Consider the following 14,332-nt stretch of genomic DNA (forward strand, 5'->3'; position numbering starts at 1 on the left):
TGTTTTTCATCTAGATTTCAGCATCTGCAGTCCTTTGTTTCTCAAGGTCTTTATTTTGTTGTCTGTAAATCCTTAGTCCTTGATTCATTGTAAGCAGGATGGCAGTTAGGGCAGTGGAATACTCCTCCTGTGGGATGTCAGGGAACCTCACAGTCTCCCTGATGACTATGTCTGCAGGAAGTGCACTCAGCTGCAGCTCCTGACTGACCGGTTTACGGAACTGGATGTACTCAGGACCATCCGGGAAGCTGAAAACCTCATAGATGAGACTTTCACCGAGGTGGTCACACCCAGGGTACAGGCTTCAGAGAGATGGGTGACCACCAGGAGAAGTAAGGGGAGTAAGCAGTCAGTGCAGGGTTCCCCTGTGGCCATTCCCCTCAGCAACGAGGTTATCCTTTTGGATACTGCTGGGGGAGGGGGATGACCTGTCAGGTCAGTGGCACTGTGGTCAGCTCTGTGGCTCAGCAGGGAAGGGTAAAATCAGGCAGAGCAATAGCGAAAGGAGACTCGATGGTAACGGGGAAAAGACGGGAGGTTCTGTGGCTGTGAAAGAGACACCAGGATGGTGTGTTGCCTCCCAGGTACTAGGATCGAGGAGGTCTCAGAGCGGCTGCAGAATATTCTCAAGGGGGAGGGTGAGCAGCCAGAGGTCGTGGTGCATGTTGGCACCAATGACATAGAAAGGGGGAAGAGGTCCTGCGCAGCGAGTATAGGGAGTTAGGAAAGAGGCTGAAGAGCAGGGCATCCAAGGTAGTAACCTCTGGATTACTCCCAGTGCCAATTGCTAGTCAGGGCAGGAATAGGATGATAGAACAGATGAATGAGTGGCTGAGGTACTGGTGCAGGGGGCAGGGTTTCAGGTTCTTGGATCATTGAAACCTCTTTTGGGACAGGGGTGACCTGTACAAGAGGGACAGGTTGCACCTCAACTGGAGGGGAACCAATATCCTGGCTGGGAGGTTCACTAGTGCTACTCGGGAGGGTTTAAACTAGTTTTACAGGGGGATGGGAACCAGAGCACTGGGTCAGAAAGTGGAGGAATTCAGACGGAGGTAGATGTCAGGGCCATTAAAAACAGGCAGGAGCAGAGTAATAGACAGACAGGGTGAAGTGGTGTATTTGAATGCTGGAATTATGGGTAAAGGTGATGTACTTAAGAGCATGGATCAGTACATGGAACTATGATGTTGTGGCCGTTACAGACTTGGTATTGGTTTATTATTGTCACTTGTACCGAGGTACAGTGAAAAACTTGTCTTACAAACCGATCGTACAGGTCAATTCATTACACAGTGCAGTTACATTGAGTTAGTACAGAGTGCATTGATGTAGTACAGGTAAAAACAATAACAGTACAGAGTAAAGTGTCACAGCTACAGAGAAAGTGCAGTGCAATAAGGTGCAAGGTCACAACAAGATAGGTGGTGAGGTCATAGTACATCTCATTGTATAAGGGAACCGTTCAATAGTCTTGTCACAGTAGAGTAGAAGCTGTCCTTAAGTCTGGTGGTACGTGCCCTCAGGCTCCTGTATCTTCTACCCGATGGAAGAGGAGAGAAGAGAGAATGACCCGGGTGGGTGGGGTCTTTGATTATGCTGGCTGCTTCACCAAGACAACAAGAGGTAAAGACAGAGTCCATGGAGGGGAGGCTGGTGTCCGTGATGTGCTGGGCTATGTCCACAGCTCTCTGCAGTTTCTTGCGGTCCCAGGCAGAGCAGTTGCCGTGCCAAGCTGTGATACATTGAGATAGGATGCTTTCTCTGGTGCATCAGTAAAAGTTGGTGAGAGTCAAAGGGGACAAACCAAATTTCTTTAGGAGGGACAGGAATGGGTGCTTAATGTTCCTGGGTTTTGATGTTTTAGAGAAGACAGAGAGGGAGGTAAAAGGGTGGTGAGAAGGTGGGGGAGGGGGCAAGTTGCACTACTAATCAGGGACAATATCACAGCTGCACTCAGAGGAGACATAATGGAGGGCTCGTCCACTGAGTCTATATGGGTAGAACTCAAAAATAAGAAAGCTGCAATCACTCTGATGGGATTATACTACAGACCCCCAATAGCCACTGGGACGTTGAGGAACAGATATACAGGCAGTTTAGGGAGAGGTGTAAAACTAATAGGGTTGTTGTAGTGGGGGACTTCAACTTCCCTAATATAAACTGGGACCTCCTTAGTGTAAGAGGTTTAGATGGGGCAGAATTTGTTAGGTGCATCCAGGAGGGTTTCTTAAATCAATGTGGATAGTCCGATGAGAGGAGGGGCCATACTGGACCTGGTGTTGGGTAACGAGCCTGGTCAGGTGACTGACCTTTCAGTGGGAGAACAGTTAGAGAAGGAAGGACAAGGATGCAGGGTGAGGGAACCTTGGATGTCAAGAGAGGTGGAGAATTTAGTCGAGAAGGAAAAGTATGTATAGTTTAGGAAGCTGGGATCAAACAGAGCACTTGATTATAAAGAAGCCAGAAAGGAACTCACAAGAAAGGCCATGAAAAGCCCTTGGCAAGTAGGATTAAAGAGAATCCTAAGGCATTCTATGCATATATCAAGAGCAAGAGGATAACTAGGGAGAGGGTAAAGGAGGATGTGCTTGAAAGTGGAGGAGGTGGGTGTGGTCCTTAATGAGTACTTTGCATCAGTATTCACCAAGGAGAAGGACGTGGAGGATAGGGAGATCAGTGTGGAGCATGCTAATATGCTAGGGCATTTCGAGATAGAGGTAGTGTTGAGTCTATTAAAGAGCATTAAGGTGGATAAGTCCCCAGGGCCTGACGGGATATACCCCAGGTTATTGAGAGAGGCAAGAGATGAGATTGCTGGGGCCTTGACCAATATCTTCATGTCCTTTCTAGCCACAGGCAAAGTTCCAGAGGACTGGTGAGTAGCTAATGTTGTCCCATTATTCAAGAAGGGAAACAGGGATAATCCTGGTAACTATAGACTAGTGAGTCTCGCATCAGTGGTAGGGAAGTTAGTGGGGAAGATTCTTCAGGATAGGATTTGAGCATTCGGAAAACCATAGCCTAATTAGGGACAGTCAGCATGGCTTTGTGCGGGGCAAGTCGTGTCTTACTAACTGGATTGAGTTTTTTGACGAGGTGACGAGGGTGATTGATGATGGTAGAGTTGTGGATGTTGCCTACATGGATTTTAGTAAGGCGTTTGACAAGGTCCCTCATGGGAGGCTCATCCAGAAGATTAAGATGCATGGGATCCACGATGAATTGGCCGTTTGGATTCAGAACTGGCTTGTCCGTAGAAGACAGAGGGTAGTGGTCGATGGGACTTGTTCTAGCTGGAGGTCTGTGACTAGTGGTGTTCCTCAGGGATCTGCACTGGGACCTCTGCTGTTTGTGATGTATATAAATGACCTGGATAAAAACGTAGATGGATGGGTTAGTAAGTTTGCCGATGATACAAAGATTGGTGTTGTGGATGGTGTAGAAGACTGGCAAAGGATACAGTGGGATAGAGATCAGTTGCAGATATGGGCGGAGAAGTGGCAGATGGAGTTCAACCTGGTCAAGTGTTGCACTTTGGGAGATCAAATGTAAAGAGACAGTACACTGTTAATGGCAGGACCCTTAACAGTGTTGATGAGCAGAGGGATCTTGGAGTCCAAGTTCATAGCTCCCTGAGAGTGGCTACACAGGTTGATAGGGTGGTGAAGAAGGCGTATGGCACGCTTGCCTTCATTAGTCGCGGCACTGAGTTCAAGAGTCAGGAAGTTATGCTGCAGCTTTATAAAACTCTAGTTAGGCTGCATCTGGAGTATTGCATTCAGTTCTGGTCACCCCATTATAGGAAGGATGTGGAGGCTTTGGACAGGGTGCAGAAGAGGCTTACCAGGATGTTGCCTGGATTAGAGGGCATGAGGAGAGGTTGGACAAACTTGGGTTGTTCTGTCTGGAGTGGTGGAGGCTGAGGGGAGACCTGACAGAGCTTTATAACATTATGAGAGACATAGATAGAGTAGACAGCCAGTATCTTTTTCCCAGGGTTGAAATATCTAATACCAGAGGGCATGCATTTAAGGTGAGGGGGTAATTTTAAAGGAGATGTGCAGGGCAAGTTGTTTTTTTTACACAGAGAGTGGTGGGTGCCTGGAATGCGCTGCCTGGGGTGGTGGTGGAGGAGGCAGATATGGTAGGGAGTTCAAGAGGCTCTTAGATAGGCTCATGAATGTGAGGGAAATGGTAGGCTACGGACATTGTGCAGGCAGAAGGGATTAGTTTAGTTGTGCATTTTATTACCAATGTAATTGTTTCAGCACAATATTGTGGGCTGAAGGGCCTGTTCCTGTGCTGTACTTTTCTGTGTTCTTTGTGATGAATATATTCAGCGACTCTGCCTCCATAACCCTCTAGGGTAGAGCATTCCAAAGATTCACCATCCTCTAGTTGAAGTAATGTCTTTCCATCTGTCTTGAATGACTGATTCCTTATTTTGAAAACCCCCACACACCCCCCCCCCCCCCCCCCCCAAACCAAAGGGCACATCCCTGCTCCTACCCTGTCATGGCAATTGAGCCTTTTCTATTCAGTATAAGAAAAAACAGTATAAGAAAAAAATGATCTGCTGATCCAACATGGGTCCTCTGGTTTGTGACCTCAGCGGGTTGCTCTCTGTCAGAGAATCATACAGCATGGAAACAGGCCCTTCGGCCCAACTCATCAATACCGACCATGGCACCTAGCTAAGCTGGTCTCATTTGTCTGTGTTTGGCCCAAATCCCTTTTAAACCTTTCCTATCCATGTACCTGTCCAAGTGTCTTTTAAATGTTGTAATTGTACCTGCCTCAACCACTTCCTCTGGCTGCTCGTTCCATATCTTCACCACCCTGTGTGTGGAAAAATCGTTCCCCTTTCACCTTAAACCCATGTCCTCCAGCTTTAGACTCCTACCCTGGGAAAAAGACTGTGGTCATCCACCTTATCTGTGCCCCTTGTGATTTTACATGAGGTCACCTCTCAGCTTCCCACGCTCCAGGGAAAATAGTCCCAGCCTATCCAGTCTCTCATTATCACTCAAGACCTTGAGTCCCGGTGACATCCCTGTGAGGATATCAATGGTATCTCAGTGCTGGATATTGAGCTCAGCAGTGGCTGTGCTGGGTCTGGAAGCTCCGATGGCCCAATCCCACCCCTCTCACCTCTCTGTCTTTAACCCTGAGTTTGCCTTTCTCCAGCAGCATCCCCTGGAAACCCAAAGGAACCAGGGAACGCCGAGGTTTGAGAGAACTGCTTCTGTTCCTACAGAGCTCCCAGTGTTGCTACAGCAGTCGGCGGATGCTGCCGACCCAAACAAGAACATCCCTGACCTCGGTGAGCACGAGATTTCTGAGTTTGTATCAATGAATACGAAGCAATTATCCAGAATTATGTTCCATCTTCAAAGCTACCAGGGTTTGTGTACAATCGGCTGTGTTAATGGGTTTGAGGACATGTGTCACTATGGCTCTGTTGTGTGAAAAAGGTTCTTTTGGGATCTTAAAGATGGAGGAGTCTGGACACAGGCTTTGGATTTTAAAAATAGTATAATCGCAAAGGCAAACGCAGAAACAGAATGAATGGGAACTCTCTCGCTCTCTCTCTCGCTCTCTCTCACAGGAGACCGCGAGCGTGAGGGGGAATTGCAACAAGGATGAGATACTCACACTCACAGTTTATCAAGGGATAAACACTTCAATGCCTGAACACCTTGGCCCTAACACTCCCTGGAATCTGACTCCCAAACCACGTGGTGGTGCACACTCTTACCAGTGGTCTCTGCAGCATTGTCTCACTATTCCTGGGGCAGTTGAAAGAGAAAGAGCCAGGAATGTGCAGCACTCTTTATAGTGCTGGAAGGCTGAGTGGAGCCTGGCCAGGTAATTTAGACAGGCCAATGGCTTGGGAGTCGAGGACAAATGTGTTTACCAAGGCCAATGGTCAGGCAGGTTCAGGAACAAAGGTGCTCTCCAAGGCCAATCCCTATGCCCACACCTGATGGGTGGGGTGGAGCCAAACCTTGATTGACAGTGGTGTCAGTTCTGGTCCAATGAGCAATGCTTTCCTCTGAACAGAGGGGTCAGTGTTGCCACTGTCACGTGACAGCCATGTGCTTTCATACTACAGGCTCTCAGTAATGGCAGTCCGCTAACAACTAGTTCAAGTTCAGATTTATTGTTGTCACAGGTACACACACCCAGGGTATAAATGCCATGAAAATTAGCTTTTTGCAGCAGCAGCACAGTGCATGGAATGAGGCTGCATTTGCGGTGTTGTGTTCAGTTTTGGTCACCCTGCTATAGGAAAGATGCCATTAAACTGGAGAGAGTGCAGAAAAGGTTTACGAGGATATTGCTGGGACTTGAGGGACTGAGTTATGGAGAGAGGTTGAGCAGGCTGGGACTTTATTCACTGGAGTGCAGGAGAATGAGGGGAGATGTGGTAGAGGTGTATAGAATCATGAGGGGCCTAGATAGGGTGAATGTGCACACAGTCTTCTCCCCAGGGTTGGGGAATCAAGAACCAGAGGGCAAAAAGGTGAGAGGAGGAGAGATTTAATAGGAACCTGAGGGGTAAGTTTTTCACCCAGAGGGTGGTCAGTATATGGAACCAGCTGCCAGAGGAAGTGGGTGAGGCAGGTACATTAACACCATTTAAAAGGCACTTGGACAGGTACATGGATAGGAAAGGTTTAGAGGGATATGGCAAACAAGGGCAAATGGGACTTGCTTAGATGGGCTTGGTCAGCATGGACTGGTTGTCCCGAAGGGCCTGTTTCCGTGCTGTGTGACTCTGACTCCACATTACAACTTAGCTTCTCGTTCAGTAGACAGCAGGCTGGCAGAGAGCTGGTGCCAATGTGGGGTGGACGGAGCTTCAGTGTATGGTGGGACCAGTCGATGAGCCAGGGCACAGGATGGTAGGACATCATGTGTGATAATTGATGGCAATAACAACCCAGTAGCCCATCACTGAGGTAAACTTACTGGGCAGCACATGAAAAAGGCAGGCAGGGATTCTACAAGTGTATATAAAGGAAGAGAATAGATAAAGCGAACATCAGGCCCTTGGAGGAGGAGACTCGGGAATTAATATTGGGAAATAAATGGCAAAAGCTTTTAACAAATATTTTGTATCTATCTTCATCGAAGACTGTAAAAACCTTCCCAATGGTGCTTCCAGGAGCTCATGAAAACATACAAAATTCTTGAAGGCCTGACTGGCTGGATACAGAGAGGCTGTTTCCCCTGACTGAGGAGTCTAAGGCCAAGGGATACAATCTGAGAGTAAAGTGTGGGCCATTTAGAACTGAGATAAAGAAAGAAAAATTCACTCGGAAGGTGATGAATTTCTGGAACTCTCCTGGAGAGCTCTGGAGACTCAATCGTTCATTCAAAACAAGGATGTGATTAAGCTGGACAGGATGCAGAAAAGATGTTGTCGGGACTGGGTTTGAGATATAAGGAGAGATTAGATAGTTTGGGACTGTTTCTTTGGAGCGAAGGAGGCTGAAGGGTGACCTTGCAGAGGTTTATAAAATCTTGAGGGTCATTTTCCCCCTGGGTAGGAAACCTGATCAGCTGTATCTGATCTACCCAAACTTCTGTCTTTGACGTATGTGTACTTCAGATCTGGGAACGCAATGTTCAGGGATACTTGACCTTTAGGAAGGACGGGCAGGAAGGAAGTCTAAAACTTAAGGGGTTTAAGGTGAGAGGGGAAAGATTTAAAGGGGACCTGAGGGGCAAGTTTTTGACACAGAGAGTGGTGGGTATATGGAATGAGCTGCCAGAGGCGGGTACAATTACGACATTTAAAAGACATTTCGATAGGTACATGGATAGGAGAGGTATAGAGGGATATGGGTCAAATGCAGGCAAATGGGACTAGTTCAGGTAGGTACCTTGGCTGGCATGGACAAGTTGGGCTGAAGGGCCTTTTCCCATGCTGTATAACTCGATGACTCTCTATGATTCAGATTAGTTTGTCATATACACCAGGGTGCAATGAAATTCCTTGCTTGCATGAAGCTCAGAGCGTAACCAGTCTACATGGTCATAATAAATACTGCAATAAATACACCAAGCACAAACCACAGAATGATGCAGAGATTGTAGTGCAGCAAAGGGTGCAATGAAACTCTGAGGATTGATAGATTTCTGGACGTTAATCAAAGGTTATGTGGATAGTGTTGGTTTTTCGGGGGGGGGGTGGGGGGTGGGGTGGTGGTGTCACCTATTGCAGGATTCCCAGCGCCCCTTATACCAGCCACAATATTTACGTGCCTAATCTAGTTGAGTTTCTGGTTAACGGTAACCCCCCCCCAGGGTATTCATGTTGAGGGATTCAGCCATAGTATGTCAGTGAGAGTCGAGGCTGTGTGGGTAGACTGTCTTGTTGGAGATGGTCATTTTGTGACATCAAGCAACAGTTGTAATTATTGCAGAGAAATCAGCACCAATGTAATTTCTTTGCCTTTGTTTTACAGATGAGATCCGAAGTTTGCTTGCATCAATCAAAGAGACTGATCAGAAAAGAGGTGAAGACGCAACCACTTTGACTTCCCAAAGAGCGCCAGGTGGCAGTGCAGATGCTTCAGATGATGAGGATATCTACACTGACCAGCTACCCATCGTGTGTCCTGGGTCAGATAGTGATATCGAGGAAGCTCCCATTGACAATGGTAACAGAAGGCTGCAGGACGGAGATAACAACAACAATGGTGCTTGCGGGCTTGTTTCTGAGGCAATTGATGCGGATGACGATCCCCAATTATACCTTGCCCTGCAGTACTCTATGGACAGCAGACTACAGCAGAGCAAAGAGGAGGAGGAGTTTCAGAGAGCCTTGGAACTTTCAAAGATGGCCACTGGCGTGGATGAAAGTGATTTGGAACTTGCAACTCGTATGTCCAAAATTGAGATCTCTGAGGCCGGACTTGAAGAGGCCATCAAAATGTCCATGGCTGAAGCCTTGCGAGCTTCCAATTCAGCCCACGTAACAATCTATGGTAGCACTGACATGAATTTCAACCAGTTGGTAGATGAACTGGAGAGGAAAATCCAATCATTTATGTGTGAAAAATCAGTGCAGCATCCCTGCCTCCAGAACTTGCCCAATGACTTCAAGAGTTACCTGGAATACCTTCAGCGGAAGCATGCTGTTGCTATCGTTGGACAAGGGAGCCAAGTCACGGTCCGTGGATTTGTGGACTACGTTGTGGCCGCCAAGGAAGATATTACTCAACTCGTGCAGTGGGTCATCCAAGACGAGGTGGCCAGAGCTGAAGAGGCCACCTTGGCCAAATCAGTCCAATGGGTGAGGCACAACCAGCAAGGTGTTGCTGTCTCTTACACATTGAAAGCCAATGCTTTCATTGAGAAAGCCTTTCAACAGAAGCAGAAGAAGATTGATGTGATATTTGACAACAAGCCCTACACCATTGACTTTGAACAAATGACAGAATACAATGTGGGGGCAGCAGAATCCCTTTCAGTTGTGAGGAAGTCTCTGACCAGCCCTGTTGGTAATTATATTTTCAATGTCTACTATTATATATCAATGTAGAGAATGATTCATCAGAATTTTTACCGTTCTTTGTGTGGATGTTGGTGGGAACCTGCTCTCTTAGTATTGAGATATCTCCAAAGAAACTTAAATAAGACCATAGAATACAAAGTGAAATATGGCAAGAATCAGAAAGTAAAACGACTGCAAATACTGCCGGAAATACTCAGCAGGCCAGACAGTATCTGTGGCAAGAGAAACACTTGGTTTGGCAGATTGGATTAGGTCTTTGTATAGGTTAGTTCAGCCTCTGTTCTTTGTGGAATCATAATCTCAGAGTTTTGAAATGTGACATGTGCTTAGTGCAGCGTGATCTTAGAATACATCTTCCCCACACTTGACAAAGAGGCTCTCTCAGATTGTGGTGTCTGTTGTAAGCCAATAAACAGATGATGGTTTCTCTAATTAGTTACCAACTCTCATTATCATTGCACCACGTAAACATCCGCCATCACCTCCCACCTGCCTGTTCTATTTCACCCTCGGGTGTTATAGTTATTTACAAAGTCAACTTAAGTCTGAATGGTATTGGCATTGGCTTATTAATGTCACTTGTTCCGAGGTACAGTGAAAAACTTGTCTTGCGTACCGATCGTACAGGTCAATTCATTACACAGTGCATTGAGGTAGTACAGGGTAAAAACAATAACAGAATGCAGAGTAAAGTGTCACAGCTACAGGAAAGTGCAGTGCAGGTAGACAATAAGGTGCAAGGTCATAACAAGGTAGATTGTGAGGTCAAGAGTCCATCTCATTGTATAAGGGAACCATTCAATAGTCTTATCACCGTGGGATAGAAGCTGTCCTTGAGCCTGGTGATGGTGTGGAGACGTTTGATGTCACACTACGTGTACTTAATTTACTCCAACCCTAATGTCATTTCCACAGATGTAGACATGCTGCCTATGGCCTCTGGATGCGTTGAACTTGTCCAAGTGAATGAAACTACTGAGGAATACACCAAAATGACTGCCCACTTCTTCAAAACCCTGAAGGACCGGCACGATAAAATCAAGATTATAAAGGTCAGATGAAGCAATTTCAACTCTTGTCAATGGCAACCTTGTCTACCGCCAGCAAAGAATGTCTGTGGGGCAAATGTTGACCCTGTCGCTTCACTTCCAGGATGTGGCCTTGAATTTGGCCACGGCTAACGGGGTGATACTGACTCCTTGTGGGGATTATGTGCTCCACACAAAATGCAGGGAAATTCCCAAAGGCAACAAACGCAGTGTTCCAATTTCAGCGACATGCGGTCTCACAGAGATATCGCCACTGCTGACGGGAGGCTGGAATTACACTGTGACAGATTGGTGCTCAGCAGGGACAGTGGGCCACAGGGCCTGTATCTCTGATTCTGCGATTCTTAAGTTGATATAAATTAGAAATGTTGACTTTGATAGATGTGCATATACAAGTAAAATTCTCATAAGTGGTATTAAATATGACATGAGATGTGGGAAGAACAGGCTGTCAGGGGTGGTGGTGGAGGCGGATACAACAGAGGTGTTTAAGAGGCCCTTAGATGGGCACGTGAATGTGCAGAGACTGGAAGGATATGGACCTTGTGCAGGCAGAAGGGATTAGTTTAGTTACGAGTTTAATTAGTTCGACACAACATCGTGGGCTGAAGAGCCTGTTCCTGTGCTGTTCTGTTCTATGTTTTAATTATTACTTTTAAAACCAAGAGGTAAGTCCTAGTCTAATCATCTCCCCACTCTTTAACTCTGCTTCATCTAAAGTCTTTACACATCAACATGCTCAAGGCGGCTGCGCAGGTTGACTCTGTGGTTAAGAAGGCGTATGTCTTCAGTCAGGGAATTGAATTTAGGAGCCGTGAGGTATTGATGCAGCTATATAGGTCCGTGGTCAGACCCCACTTGGAGTACTGTGCTCACTTCTGGTTGCCTCACTACAGGAAAGATGTGGAAGCCATAGAGAGTGTGCAGAGGAGATTTACAAGGATGCTGCCTGGGATGCGGAGCATGCCTTATGAAAGCAGGTTGAGGGAACTCGGCCTTTTCTCCTTGGAGAGACAGAGGATGAGGGGGGACCTGATAGAGGTGTATAAGATGATGAGAGGTATTGATAGGGTAGATAGTCAAAGGCTTTTCCCCAGGGCTGAATTGATGGCTACAAAAGGACACAGGTTTAAGGTGCTGGGGATTAGGTATGGAGGAGATGTCAGGGGTAAGTTTTTTACTCAAAGAGTGGTGAGTGCGTGGAATGGGCTGCCGGAAACGGTGGTGGAGGCTGATACGATAGGGTCTTTCAAGAGACTGTTAGACATGGAGCTGAGTAAAATAGAGGGCTATGGGTAAGCCTAGTAATTTCTAGGGTAGGGACATGTTCGGCACAGCTTTGTGGGCCGAAGGGCCTGAGTTGTGCTGTAATTGTTCTATGTTCTAACATGGTGCGCAGTTGAATAAAATGCTTTTCAAGAATGGAAACAATGCATTAACCCTTCTGCACAAACAGTCCACAATGCAGCAAGGTGAATGTTTATTCAGACTCTGCTTTGTGGAGTTACTGGTGAAGTGTGAGACTGCAAATGCAGCAGCACTGTCATATTTAACTGCTGACATGACCCAGCCCACTTATAGTCACTGATCTAAATGGGCAAACTCAACATCACAATCGTATATAAAGTGCTGAGGTCAGTCATAGAAACTATGAGCGGGTGTAGGCCATTCAGCCCTAAACATCTGCAGCATCATTCAACACCACCATGGCCAACCAGTACCAAATGCCTACGTTTTTCCCTTCCCTTGAGCCCTTTAGCATTAAGAATTGCATCCACCTCCTTGAATACATTTAATGATTTGGCCCCCACCTCCTTCTGTGGTTGAGAATTCCACAGGTTCCTCATTATAGAAAGAATCCTATCCGGATACATCAGGGCTTGGTACGGCATCTGCTCTGTCTGTGACCACAAGAAACTGCGGAGAGTTGTGGACACAGCCCAGCACATCACGGAAACCAGCCTCCCCTCCATGGACTCTGTCTACACCTCTCGCTGCCTCGGTAAAGCAGCCAATGTAATCAAAGACCCCACCCACCCCGGACGTTCTCTCTTATCCCCTCTCCCATTGGGCAGAAGATACAAAAGCCTGAAAGCGCGTACCACCAGGCTCAGGGACAGCTTCTATCCTGCTGTTATAAGACTATTGAACAATCCCATAGAACGATAAAGTGGACTCTTGACCTCACAATCTACCTCGTTAAGACTTTGCACCCTATTGTCTGCCTGCACTGCACTTTCTCTGTAGCTATTACGCTTTATTCTGCATTCTGTTATTGTTTTACCCTGTACTACCTCAATGCACTGTGTAATGAATTAATCTGTACAATCGGTATGCAAGACAAGTTTTTCACTGTACCTCAGTACAATGACAATTATAAACCAATTCCAGTGATGAAGAAATTTCTGCTGATTTGCAGGTTTTGCTGCTTGTAAATTTTGGGTTCCTGGGCAGCGAGTATGCTAGGGTAGTGAAGGATGCAAGGCTTTTGATAGCTTTTTCGTGCCTTGGTTGATCAGAGATATGATATTTTATTATGGTTAAAACATTATGCTTTGTAACATGGCATATTTTAATGGAGGCTGTGGATCCTTGGTCAACAAGTGGGTCATTGTAGAGAGACGAGACTGCAGATGCTGGAATCTGGAGCAGGAAGACAAGCTGCGGGTCAGGCAGCATCTGTGGAGGCAGAGGGACGGTCAACGTTTCGAGTCGAGACCCCGCATTAGGACTGAGAGTGTATAGGGGAGATGGCCGGTTTCTGGGGGAGGGATGAGTCAGGAGCTGGCAAGTGATAAGTGGATCCAGGTGAGGAAGAGTTGATGTACCATTGTAGTTGACCTGAATTAAATGGTACGTGGGGATTGAATTGGAGTTTAACGAGATTTACCCTTGCTTGTTGGCCCAGGTGGAGAAGGTGAATAACCCGTTGCTGTACCAACAGTACATGCTGAAAAAGGCCAGCATGGTGGCCACCCAGTCTGATGTCGAGCGAGTCCTGTACCATGGAACAAGTGAGGAGAGCGCCAAGGAGATCTACACGCATGGTTTCAACAGGAGCTTCTGTGGGAAGAACGGTAAGCATCAAAGAACCCTGCAGAGTGAGGCCACTCGGGGCGAGCTAACAGTCTGTGAAGGAGTGTCATTGAATCTGGTTGTTCCTCAGTTCAGTCCCTGTCATGGATAAATAGCTGTGCAGAGTGTGGCTCTCTGCTCTGGCATCAGAGAGAATGAACTGTTGCTGTGAACCCATGTGGTTTGCACATGTCCTTTAGAAAGAGGCCGTTACCACCAGAATCCCTCCACAGGCAACTCCTGTCCGTCAGCACTTGGCTGAGTTGGTGCAGTCAGGGATGGGAATAATAGTGGTCCATCCAGTGTCAGTGGGATCTGTGCATGGACCACAATAATAACCGAGGAGTCCATTCAACCCCTTGAATCTGACCCATCATACAGTTCAACCTTGGCTGGTTCCCTTCTACCTATGTATTCCTTATTCTCTTAATAAACAAAATTCCATCGGTCACTGTCTTGAAAATTACAACCCAGCCAACGTCCCAACCTGGCTTCCGCCACCCCTCTTGGCCCAAATACTTTCTGAATGGTCTCCTCAGTCTACTTCAAACTTTAAGATTTCTCCTCCAGAGAAAGTTTTCCTGTCTCCTCCATCGACTCCTGAGATCCTAAGGCCCTGGTTAGATCTACCCCACAAGAGTCTGCAAACCAATTTATGCAACACAGCAATTAGAAG

General features: G+C 46.8%; 1 protein-coding gene across 3 annotated transcripts in view; it reads left to right on the forward strand.

The window, feature by feature from the left end:
• The window catches only part of parp10 (poly(ADP-ribose) polymerase family member 10), a 45,775-nt gene that overhangs the window by 26,931 nt on the left and 4,512 nt on the right, over positions 1-14,332 (forward strand). For 2 of the 3 annotated variants that reach the window (XM_052016992.1, XM_052016993.1), the window contains exons 7-10: positions 5,191-5,326; positions 8,481-9,518; positions 10,448-10,584; positions 13,490-13,658. In XM_052016992.1, the coding sequence (XP_051872952.1) occupies positions 5,191-5,326; positions 8,481-9,518; positions 10,448-10,584; positions 13,490-13,658 (1,480 nt within the window). The remainder of the gene's footprint in view (positions 1-5,190; positions 5,327-8,480; positions 9,519-10,447; positions 10,585-13,489; positions 13,659-14,332) is intronic. The other variant, XM_052016994.1, reaches the window with a different exon arrangement.

Source organism: Pristis pectinata, chromosome 5, assembly GCF_009764475.1.
Source record: "Pristis pectinata isolate sPriPec2 chromosome 5, sPriPec2.1.pri, whole genome shotgun sequence".
Taxonomy (NCBI): Eukaryota; Metazoa; Chordata; class Chondrichthyes; order Rhinopristiformes; family Pristidae; genus Pristis; species Pristis pectinata.